This window comes from Vulpes vulpes, chromosome 5, assembly GCF_048418805.1.
Source record: "Vulpes vulpes isolate BD-2025 chromosome 5, VulVul3, whole genome shotgun sequence".
Lineage (NCBI taxonomy): Eukaryota > Metazoa > Chordata > Mammalia > Carnivora > Canidae > Vulpes > Vulpes vulpes.
The window spans coordinates 63,441,774-63,454,091 of NC_132784.1; the positions used below are offsets into that span (position 1 = coordinate 63,441,774).

General features: G+C 50.1%; 1 protein-coding gene across 1 annotated transcript; it reads left to right on the plus strand.

The window, feature by feature from the left end:
• The first annotated feature begins 4,148 nt into the window (after positions 1-4,148).
• Positions 4,149-5,768, plus strand: COX8A (cytochrome c oxidase subunit 8A). The gene is made up of 2 exons (XM_026004590.2): positions 4,149-4,346; positions 5,439-5,768. The coding sequence occupies exons 1-2, from the start codon at positions 4,233-4,235 to the stop codon at positions 5,532-5,534; spliced, it is 210 nt and encodes a 69-aa protein (XP_025860375.2). The 5' UTR covers positions 4,149-4,232; the 3' UTR covers positions 5,535-5,768.
• Positions 5,769-12,318: the final 6,550 nt, after the last annotated feature.

Here is a 12,318-nt window from a genome sequence, read left to right on the forward strand (position 1 = left end):
GACATACAGAAATGTGCATAAGTCGTGAATGAACAGTCACCTGTGATGGCATCATCTGGGAGTCAACACATGTTTGTCACCAACACCCAGAAGCCCCAGCCTCTCTGGATCCCGTGCCCTCCCACTTCCCCTCCATGATTTCCCACTACCTGACACCTACTCCTCTCATTGGTGGCTTTTGTCCTGCCTGCTGTTGCCCTTTGTTTTAACAAGACCACACAGCCTCTGTGCCTCTAGGTCTGGTCTCTTCTACTCCACATTACGTTTGCGGGAGCCATCCATGCTATGGCAGTCGTTTGTTACATGTTTTGGTGTAAAGATGCACCACTCGGGTTTGCTGCTCTCTTGGTGAAGGACTGTCCCTGGCTTGAGGGAGGGGCCTCTGGAGGGTGGGGGCAGAAGCAGAGCTGCTGGTATTAATCCCAAAGGCAGCCCTGGGTGCAAACCCTGCCCGGAGATTTGTAGACTCAGTTGCAGTATTTAAGCCCCACCGTGGAACAGAGCACAGATGGACCTGCTCCACAAACCTCCGCTCCTTTCCCTCTCACCGATGATGAAGAAGATGAATGTGTGCTTCCCCAGGGAGTAACCTAGGGAACCACAGAAAGGCCCATTCTCCAGTATCTCTGGACCTCCTGCCTGGCTGTGCTCTAACCTGGGCATTATCACTTTGTTCATAAGAAAAAGGCAAGACAAAGCCAGTAGGGCAGCAGGGAGGTCCCTGCCCCTTTTTTCAGTGGCAGGCCACTACTAGTGTCTAATGCCCCTAGGCTGTGCCTTTTGGGATGGAGGTAGTAGGGGGAAGTTTAGAAGCATCTGTCCTGGGCTGTTTGTCAAGGCCCTAGGCAGAGTGAGGGAAAGGGGCCTGGTAGCTGGGGGGTGGGGCTGGGCTGAGACTCCTGGACGTTAACAATTGTCATCTAACAGGGGAGGAGGTGGGGAGGAGTGGGGAAGAGTCTGGGTAGCTAAGGGACTGGGAGCCCATCCCTCCAGAAATTCAGGCACAGTCTGCCCTTTGGGGCACTCTGGGTGCTTTGCTACCTTTCTATGATGCCCACCCCCACCCCCTGCCCCCATGGAGCTGAGGTTTCTCTTTTACAGCCCCTGTTCTCCCAGTCTCTTTGATGCCAGCAGGCTGGGTCCGAGGACCCGGGGTTGGGGGGGGTTCCACATAACCAGCCAAGAGGGTCCTTGGCTTCACACAGGACAGAAATAAAAAATGAGCCAGAGGAATTGGAAACAGTTTATTGAATAGTGTAAGTGACAGGTAGAGACTAGCAGATGGGGGTGTCTGGGAGACTCAGAAAGGAAAGGAGAGTAAGTCTCAGCATTGCTGGGGTGAGAGATTTATGTTGGAAAGGGGTCTAGGGTATGTATGCCTTCAGGAATCCAAGGTAGAGTCAGATCAAACTAGTGTCAGGCGAACAATAGGTGCTATTCCATAAATTACTGAAGATAGGGGTGTCAATTGCCAGTGTCAGCTGGGGTTTGTTTGAAGCTAATGTCCTAGAACATTTTTGGGATCTGGCTCTTAGGTGTTACCAGGTGTTGGGACCTAAGACACAACTCAGGATGTGTCCATGTGTTTCTTCCATCTTGAAGTGGGTACATAGCTTCTTTGGCTTATTCAGAAATGGGGCCTAGCACAAAAAGAAAAAGCACAGACAGAGCCATTATTTTTTTTTTTAAAAAGATTTATTTGACAAAGAGTGAGAGAAAGCAAGAGAGAGCACAAGCAGGGGAAATGGGAGAGGGAGAAGCAGGCTCACCACGGAGCAGGAATCCCAATGTGGGACTCGATCCCAGGACGCTGGGATCATGACCTGAGATGCTTAAGTGACAGAGCCACCCAGGCACCCTTGTTTTTTAATACATATGTAATAAGTATTTTTATTTATTTTTTGAAAAGATCTATTTATTCATGAGACACACACACACACACACACACAGAGAAAGAGGCAGAGACATAGGCAGAGGGAGAAGCAGGCTCTTCGCAGGAGCCCGATGCAGGACTTGATCCAGAATCCTGGCATCTCAACCTGAGCTGAAGTCAGTTACCCAACCGCTGAACCACCCAGGTGTCCCTGTAATATGTATTAAATTAATATTAAATAAATAAATATTTTAATATTTATATTATGATATAAAATATATATATTAAGTGAATTCTACACCCAATGTGGGGCTTAAACTCAAATCCCTGAAATCAAGAGTTGCATGCTCTGCTGACTGAGCCAACCAGGCACCCAAGACGGAGCTGTTCTAAAATGAAATCCCTTGCATTAATTAATTAATTAATTAAGTTTTATCTTATTTTTTTTTAATTTTTTATTTATTTATGATAGTCACAGAGCGGGGGGGGGGGGGGGGGCAGAGACACAGGCAGAGGGAGAAGCAGGCTCCATGCACCGGGAGCCCAATGTGGGATTCAATTCCGGGTCTCCAGGATCGCGCCCTGGGCCAAAGGCAGGCGCCAAACCGCTGCGCCACCCAGGGATCACAATTAATTAAGTTTTAAAAAGTCCCTTCAGTTTCCCTACCTCATCTTGCCATCTCACCCTAACCCACCCCTACCCTCTGCTACAGTCTATGATGCTATTGACCACAATGTCCAAACTGGAACTTCTGGAAATTCTCTCTGCAGTAGCTTGTATGACATTTAAAAGCATGGGTTTGAGAGCAGATAGACCTGCCCTGGAATCCTGGCTAGGCGGCCTTTTTTAAAAAATTTTTTTAAATTTATGATAGAGAGAGAGAGGCAGAGACATAGGCAGAGGGAGAAGCAGGCTCCATGCACCAGGAGCCCGATGTGGGAGTCGATCACAGGTCTCCAGGATCGCGCCCTGGGCCAAAGGCAGGCGCTAAACCACTGCGCCACCCAGGGATCCCCTGACTAGGCAGTCTTGTAGCTGTGTTACCTTGAGCAGATCATCCAAATTTCTAGGTTGATTTCCTCGTTTGTAAAAAAAATTTGAAATAATAGCAATCCCCTTGTGACATTGTTGTGAAGATGGAATGAGATTGTCGCAGGTAAGGCCTGGCTCCCTGGCTGGCCCCTCACCCCCTTTCTGTTTGAATACTGTTCAGTGTCCTGCAATGACTAAACATTTTCAGAGCGATATGTGGCAGGCTCTTTGAGGACAGTGGTGAAGCAGACACATGCTCTGCCCTCCACTGGCCCCCAGTCTAGGGATGGAGACCGACCTTGTGGGTAGTGCTAGACAGGGGCTGCTGGACACAAAGGTGGCACAAGCTTCCTGATGCAGTGCTACCCTGTCACTTCCTATTATAGCACTGGATAGCTTCTTGTTAAATGCTTGTTTATTGTGGAGGCTCCCTCGCAGAATGTCGGTTCTGTGGTAAAGGAGTCCTTGTCCACCTTGTCCGGAACAGTCCCTGGCATACAGTAGGGCTAGTAAATATTTGTGGAATAAAGTAAACTACCTTTAAGCGGAGGCCTGGAAGTTGGAGTTGATGTGGTTGAAAGAGGAAGGCGAGGTAAGAGTTGAAAAGTGTTCAAGGTAGAACGTAAGATACAAAGAAGCAAAAGGCTTGGGGGTTGGGGAGGCTCAGAGGACAGGAAGGAAGGCGTGGAGTAAGCAGAGATGAGGCTGGAGATGGCTATCCAGGAATTGGGATTTTGTCTAGTAAGCAGTGAGGAGCCACTGACGAGTTTTTCAGTAGGTGCACAACTTGATTAGATTTAGAGAGGAAGGGAGCCAGGAAGGAAGGAAGGATGAGAGGCCGGCGGCCCCTGTATGGTGACTGGAATTGGAGACGGTAATAGTAATGAGAGTTCAGTGACGAGGTTACTGCCTGGTGCTCCGGCCAGAAATAACGGAGGTCTAGTGTGGAAGGATTCTGGAGAGATTCAAGACTATGAATGGAGGGAGGAGCCAAGAATGCCTCCTTGTTTCTGGCTTATGTGATTGGTTGGCTCTAGATGTCACTCAAGAAGATAGGCGGTACGGAAGGTGGGGCATAACTGTAAGAAACGTCTCCTCCGTGCCCCCGCCCATCGGTGGTGGGATGGCGTCGATTGGCTCTTTCGAGGAACGCGCCAAAAACTGACAGGGGCGGGAGGGAGGTGTGTCCTTGCGTCATTTCCGGGAGACTTCCGGGTCGCCCTTTCCCGGCCTCCCCCGTCACCGGAACTTCCGGCAGGCGCCGCCATTTTGACTTCCCGACCTTGGGCTCTTGCTGGCAGCTGTCTGCAGTCGTTCTGTGCGGTCATGTCTGTGCTGGTGCCGCAGCTGCTGAGGGGCCTAACAGGCCTCACCCGGAGGCTCCCGGTGCATCGTGCCCAGATCCATTCCAAGCCGCCGCGGGAGCAGCTCGGGACCATGGTGAGGAGTGGGGCGGGAAGGGCATGGGAGGTGCAGCACACAGGGGAGGGGATCCTGCGGCGAGTTCGGGGCTGCCTACTCTGGCTTGCTGGACCTTGGCGGCCCCGAGAGTGCCCTGCACCTCGCGGTCCGCAGCCTGGCGGGCAGCGGTAGTGCTGGTTTGGGCATGTCTGGAGGGCGCGAACGAGAGGGACAGTGCCCGGGTGACAGTCGGGGCTCAGTTCCAGGATCTCGGGTCAGATCCTGCCAGTCACATTCCTGTCGCTTATCTGCTGTGCAGTCTCGGGCCCGTAGCTCCCTCTCTAAGCCTGTTTACTTATCGGTTCTCTGGGGGTGCCTAACGCGAATGGTTGTTGCCGCTATGTTGTTGCCGCTGTTCATTATTAGGGAAGGTGGGTCTCGGTAATTTCCAGAAATGTGAGAGAGTTAACCCTTAATGACTTGCACCTATTTGGCGCTTTTATGCATTTGCCTCAGCGACAGAATTTCGCCTTGAATGAAAGTCTTCAGAATCCAGGTTAGCGGGTCGCATCTAGGAGAAGAGCCTGAAGAGCGCTGGGATTGAGGAAATGGTAGCGATCCTAATTGCATCTGGCATCTGCTGAGTGCCCGCTCTGTGCAGATCACTGCCAAGACTGCTGTGCTGATCCCTGTGACCCCGAGAACAAATAGCCATCAGCTCTAGTTTGTGGCTGAGGGAACCGAAATTTAGGAGCACTGTATTTACTTGTCAAAAGTCAAACCTTTGGTGGCAAAGAAGGGGAGGTGCATTTTAGCCTTAACCAGCTTATGCAAGATTCATGGGTCTCAAAAGACGGAACAAGTTTAAATCCTTGTTCTTGTCCCTTTACTTTATCATATCATCTTGTGGTGGATTTATCTGTGAATCCTAACCCAGGCTGGTCCCGACCCCCATACCTGACCCTTTACCTCAAGGCCTAGAGTGGGCCTTGGATCTGCTGTGTCCCTTCTCTGGAGCCTGAATCCTGACTTCCTGAAAGGGGCTCTCTGCTGCCTGGGAAGACTACTCAGACTATGGGAAGCCTGGGGGAATCCTTATTCTGCGGGTTCCTTCTTTCTTGTGCTCTGTAGGATGTTGCCGTTGGGCTCACCTCCTGCTTCCTGTGTTTCCTCCTGCCATCGGGCTGGGTCCTGTCACATCTGGAGAGCTACAAGAAGCGGGAGTGAAGGGGGCTGTCCTGTCCCTCACCCTGTGACCTGACCACCCCTGGCCTGTCCTGATCATGTCTGCTGCATTCCTGGCCGGCCTTCCATGGATCATGTCCTTCAATTACAGTGACCTCTTCTACAATCATGACCTCTTGATTTCTCCATGGTGACATCCTGGGACCAAACATATTGGTTTATAAGGCCCCATTCAGTAGGGCCCTCCTTGTCACAATAAAGTCTATTTAAACCTTGCTTCAGAAATTCATCGTGTCTTCGACTTGGGCTCCTGCCTCCATACCTGAGCTGAGGATAGTGTTGGGTGGGGGTGTGGAGAAGAGGGCCTGGCCAGCCGCATGTCACTGCTGGATGACTGTCCTGTGGTAGGTCATGCATGCTCAGCTGTTCTTGCTGCCTGAGACTGGTGCTTCCTTTGCATGCTTTCCTGTGTTTAAATGTTTTCTGGCTTCTTGGGAGAAGAAATCTTGTTGTCATAGGGCAGCCTTTCTTTCTCATCCCATCTGGCTTCCTTGGTTGTGCCAAGTTCAGGGTAGTGCTGTGTCTGTGTGTCTGACTTTCTCACTGGGGCCAGCTCTGCAGGTGGAAGCCCTCTCTGGCGCCAGCCTCCCTTTTTTGCTCCTTGGCTGTGGACTCCAGCCATTTCTCAGGAGCTTCTTGTCCTTCCTAGTTGGAGGGTAGGCTACTTTATAATATCTTGCCAACCCTGCCAGCCCCAGGGCCCCTTTTAGTACTATATGCACAAATGCCTATGGACTGACTAGCTTCCTCATTTCCCCTGTCTGCTTCCCTGGCTCCTCTGTTCCTTGGCTTGGGGAATTTGCTGCTCTTCCATTCCCAGGGCCCTTCCTCAGTGATTCTTCCTGGGGTGGCTGTGGGTATCCATGGCTGGGATGGTGCATGGAAGTGCTCCACACCGAGCTGGAATTTTTATTCTGTATGTCTGGAAAGAATGCTCAGACCTGTGGCCCCACCTTTGCAGGAGGAGGCAGCTTCGCTGGGGTGATATGAGGGATTTCTGAGTAGATGCAGGTTCAGTCACCCTTGTGGAGCTGAAGTGCATGGGTGTGGCTGGCTATAGGCCCAGGGTGTTAACCCACATCCCCCAACCCCTCTTTGGCAGGGCTTTGATTTCCTTGGCTTTTGGTGACAGAAGCTGAAGGTGGATCCTGCCCTCCCTCCCTCCCTCTGTCTGGTCCTTCCTGGCCTTTTTGTGTTGTCTAGTGATCACTGTGAACCCAAGTATCGCCCGTGGGACATGCCCAACTCATGCCCATGGCTGCTTCCCTGAGTGGTAGGGACTTGGTGACCTGCCTCCTAAAAAGCTTTCCTTCCACACAAAGGAGCCTTTGTGTCTGGGCCGAAAGGGACAGGGCCTAGACTGCTGGGAGATTGTGCAGGTTGGGCTCTTGGCCAGAGGAGGGGGAGAACCCATGCATGATCTGAAGGGGCCAGGCTGGGTTGGCTGAGCAAGGGGCATCCACTGGTCACCTGCAGGCACCTCAAGAGCCCTTGTCCTGGGTGTGTGTGTAGGGGAACTCTTGGCTGTATCCTCCCAAACAACAGGGTGGCTTCTGTCTTATGCCTCAGTCTAGGAGGCATTCCTAGTCACACCTCCTGAGCAGAGGGCTCCCAGCTCCTTGGCTCTGGGTTGGCTAAGGTTTGCTATGGGTAAGATTAGGTCATGGGACTGCCATGAAATAAGAATGTGGCTCCAGAAGTGAGTTTCTATGGTAACTACGCTGGCCTGCCAACGTTTCTTATTGAGTATATCCATTTTTGTGCTCCTGGAACCCAGAGGGACAACTCCAGCCCAAAGCTGTGCATCTCGAGCCACTGCTCGGGTTGGTTGGAAGCCAGTGGTTATGGGCAAGTCCTTCAGGGTCCTGGGCTGAGAAAGCCCTTAGCAAGCCCATCAGCAACTCTGCTTCTAGCTCTCCCACAACTTGCTAGGTCCTGCAGCGTAGGCGGGGGTGAATGAGAAAGTATAGGGTGCAAATCACCTGTCATTCTTTTTTTTTTTTTTTTTCAAAGATTTATTTATTCATGAGACACACACACACAGAGACAGAGGCAAAGACACAGGCAGAGGGAGAAGCAGGTTCCATGCAAGGAACCTAATGTGGGACTCGATCCTGGATTCCGGGATCATGCCCTGAGCTGAAGGCAGACACGCAACCGCTGAGCCACCCAGCCGTCCCTCACCTGTCATTCTTGAACCCTCTCCTCCCCTTGGTCCCAAATGTGGCCACTAGGTCTGAAATCTGGCCACCTTTCAGTGTCCTCTCATTCGTAACCAACTGGGACCCTGGGTCCATTCCCTACAGAGAAAACAAGGCTCCTTATATCCCAAGTAGTATTTTATCAGTCCTTTAAAAAAGTTTTTTATTTTGTTTGTTTAAAGATTTTATTTATTTATTCATGAAAGAGAGAGAGAGAGAGAGAGAGGCAGAGACACAGGCAGAGGGAGAAGCAGACTCCATGCAGGGAGCCCATTCCCAGGACCCAGGGATCACGCCCTGAGCCAAAGGGAGACACTCAACCACTGAGCCACTCAGGCATCCCATTTTATCAGTCCTTGCTGTGGGTGTCTGTTAGGTCATGAGTCTGGAGGCGTAGGTGTCTTTGCCCAGGAGTGCACATGGGGCCAAGAGAGGCTGCAGTCATAGTAGATGCTAGAATGTCAAAAGTGTATTGAGAGTCAGGAGGCCTGGCTTGGCCATTTCTTATATGAACTTGAGCAAGTCATTTAGTCTCTCTGAGCCTGTTTTTATGATTGTAAAGTGACAGTGATGTGGCAGGCAGAAGAACATCCCCTCAGAGAGATCCATGTTCTCATCCCTGGACTTTGCAGATGTGATTCAAGTTAAGCATGTTGACATGTGGGAGATTATCCGGTAGGCCCAGTGGATTCATGGGAGTCCTTAAGGTGGACAAGGAAAGCAGATGATGTGTATCTCAGATGCCACCTGAGAAGGACTCTGCCCACTATTGTTGGCTTTGAAGATAGTGAAAGTGGGTCATGAGTTAAGAGATGCAGTGGCCTCTGGAAGCTGGGGACCGCCCTCAGTCTATAGCCAGCAAGAATATGGACTCTAATCCCACAGCTGCAAGGAACTGAATCTACCAACAACGTGCATAAGTAGAAGCAGGTTCTCAGAGCTTCCACAAAGGAACACAGCCTGCAGATGGCTTGATTTTAGCCTGGTACAACCCACACCAGAACCCTGACCTCCAAGAACCATAAAACCGTACATTTGTGTGGTTTTAAGCTACTAGATTGGTGGTGATTTGTTATGGCAGCAACAAGGAAACTAATGCATCATTTTCCTTGTGAGGTTCTCAGAGGAGGGGCTGGCCCCAGTGGGTTGGATCCTTAGCAGACAGGTAAACTGGAATGTGAGGCATTTACAGAAGTACAGTGCCCCAATGAGGAGTGTGGGTACTCTGGGTCTGGGTGGAGGGCAGCGGGGAGAGGGGCTTTCCCTTTGTCCTTTCTACCCCTCCTCTGCTTGCTTTCTGCCTTAGGTGGTCTGGACCCTGCAGACGAGTATCGACCCAGCCATCAGCTTCAAAGTACAGGCCCTGCTCAGCTTCACCTGCCTGGCCTCTGCACCAACAAAGCCTCTTTAGACACGATTTTGTAGCTGGCTGCCTGTGGACCATCACAGGTTTCTGTGGCAGTAGCTTCAGAGGTTCACTTGGGGGTGGCATGCCCCAACTCTTCCCATCTGGGCAGATGCCTGACCACCAAGCCTGCCTTGGGAAGGACTGCCAAGCCCTCATTTTTGGCCCACCTTGAAGGCTTGGAAAGCTATGGCGATGGCCTCCAGGAGGAGGGGTGGGGGGTAGGGGGAGTGAGGACTGTGACTGTCCCAGGGCCCATGCTGTGTCCTTGTTGCCTGGCCTCCTCCTCCCCTGAGAGGTGGGAGAGGTTTGATGGGCCTGGGGGCCATTTGACTCCCTATAGCTACTCTGTACTATTCATAAACTCTTCCTCTGGAGCTGAGCTTTTAGTCTGAGGCCTGGAATGGAGTCTCTTCTCCCTCCACATGACAGAATCCGTCAGACATGGACGTGGTGTGCCCCCAGGGCTATGAGGAGGCATCTACCCTGTCAGTACAATGGAAAAATAAGCGGTCCTCTGCCGCTTATCACCTTTGTGACCATCCTCAACAGCAGTCTGAACACAAGTGCCAGTGCTACCTGTTTCATTGCAAGACTCAGTGCAGTCAGGGCCAAGAGCACTGGACCATTTCTGTGTTGGTACATTGGGAGACAGAGATTCCTGTAGCTCTGCCAGTTGGATTTTAGATGCTTCAGGATAGAGAAACAAAACCCTAAAATGGTAAAATAGAAGAGATAGGATGAGGGTAAGAGACAGTTAGTTATTAATTGCCAAATAAATCAGCATACAGAAGACCGGGGCAAAAATCAACCATCCTGGGCTGGATTATAAGCCAAAGCCTTGGGCCACCTGGGTGGCTCAGTGGTTGAGTGTCTGCCTTTGGGTTAGGTCATGATCTTGGGGTCCTGGGATAAAGTCCTGCATTGGGCTCCCTGCGGGGAACCTGCTTCTCCCTCTACCTGTGTCTGTGTGTTTCTCACGAATAAATTAATAAAATCTTAAAAAAAAAAAAAAAAAAAAAAAGCCAAAGCCTTCCTCTGGTCATCTCCTTCCCATTTAAAAAAAAAAGATTTTGTATTTATTTTAATTTTTAAACTTTTATTTATTCATAAGAGACAGGGAGAGAGGGAGGCAGAAGAAGGCTCCTTGCAGAGAAGGGAGCCCAATGCAACACTTGATTCCAGGACCCTGGGATCACAACCTGAGTCAAAGACAGATGCTTAACTGATGAAGCCATCCAGGCATCCTGAAGATTTTGTTTTTAAACAATCTCTACACCCAAGGTGGGGCACAAATGACCCCAAGATCAAGCGTTGCATGCACCCTCCACTAACTGAACCAGCCAGGTGCCCCTTCTTCCCATTCTGCCTAAGAGGGGGAAGGGCCGGGGAGCAGGGAGGAGAAAGGACCCTTGTTTACAGATCCTTTTACATATTGAAGGGACAGGTCTGTTTTTAAAGCTCAAGACCCCTGGGAGGGAGGTATTTGCTTGGTGTGGGCAGCCTGGCTGTGGTCCAGCCCTGGGTCACACCTGGGATTCCTTCTCACTCCTCAGAGCAGCTGTGTTTCCTGTCCTGACCTTTAGTCCCAACCCCAGATTTCTGTGTCCCTGTATGCCCTATGGACTCCCTAGTTGAAATATGGGGAAGTAGAGGCAGAATGGTCTTATAGCAGTTTTCAAGATTTTGGAAACCCAAAGAGAAATCCTGTTGCTGTCATCAAATATCTTAGCTTTTCTTCTGGGTATAGCTGTTCTTCTGAAGATCTCATTGGCAGTTACAGATTTTGATGTTAAAACTGGGAAAAGGAATGAACAATTTATTGGTAAGCCCAGGTCCAAACAAGGTAGATGCTTTGCATTCTTGAGCTTAGAAGCAACCCCAAAGCTCAATGATCCAATAAACAGTAATTTTGCAGTGTTGCTGGGATACAGATTTGGCATTTGTAGTGTTGCTGTGAGAAGGCCATTGTGGGCTGTGTGGTGAGCCCAGACACCCAACTGTGCCCTACTCCAGGACTGGATGTAGCTCATGACTCATGAACATATTTAGTCATATTGCATTCTTTTTTTTTTTTTTTTTTTAAGATTTATTTATTTTATTGGGATCCCTGGGTGGCGCAGCGGTTTGGCACCTGCCTTTGGCCCAGGGTGCGATCCTGGAGACCCGGGATCGAATCCCACGTTGGGCTCCCGGTGCATGGAGCCTGCTTCTCCCTCTGCCTGTGTCTCTGCCTCTCTCTCTCTGTGTGACTATCATAAAAAAATTTTAAAAAAACATTATTTTTATTTATTTATTGATAGACATAGAGAGAGAGAGAGAGAGAGAGGCAGAGACACAGGAGGAGGGAGAAGCAGGCCTCGTGCCGGGAGCCCGAAGTGGAACTCGATCCCAGGACTCCAGGATCGAGCCCTGGGCCAAAGGCAGGCGCTAAACCGCTGAACCACCCACGGATCCCCTCATATAGCATTCCTAGACTGTCGCAAACTGAGGTGTCTCATTGGGACTGTACCTCCTACTGGTGCTAAAACACTGCTGTCTTGTCATGAACAAGTTGGGAAACTGAGCTGCAAATCTTAACTTCTCTAAACAGCATCTTTAGCATCTAAGGCTTGTTCCTTTTTTTTTTTTTTTTTTTTTAAATAAACTCCCCAATGTAGGGATCCAACCCATGACTCCAACATCAAGAGTCCCATTATTCTATGGACTGAGCCAGTCAGGCACCCTGGGCTTGCTGCTTTTTAAACTTTTTGTTTTTTGATATTTTAGGCAATTTTAATAAATCCTGTGTACCCTTTATCCGGTTTTCCCCATTGGCAAATCCTGCAAAACTACAATACAGTACCTACCGGAGTATTCATACACAGTCAAGATGTAGAATATTTTGAGCAGCCCTAGTAGCTCAGCGGTTTAGCGCCGCCTTCAGCCTAGGGCGGGATCCTGGAGACCCGGGATTGAGTCCCGAGTTGGGCTCCCTATGGGGAGCCTGCTTCTCCCTCTACCTGTGTCTCTCTGCCTCTCATGAATAAATAATAAAATCTAAAAAAAAAAAAAAAGATATAGAACATTTAAGGGGCGCTCAACTGGCTCAGGCGGTGGATCGTGCAACTCTTGATCTTCATTCAGGTCTGTCTGCAGCTCCATCCCCACCTTGGGGGTA

Coding starts and splice junctions, on each gene's coding strand:
- COX8A (XM_026004590.2), top strand. CDS start 4,233: ATGTCTGTGCTGGTGCCGCAGCTGCTGAGGGGCCTAACAGGCCTCACC. Junction 4,347..5,438: donor GGGAGCAGCTCGGGACCATG/GTGAGGAGTGGG, acceptor TGTGCTCTGTAG/GATGTTGCCGTTGGGCTCAC.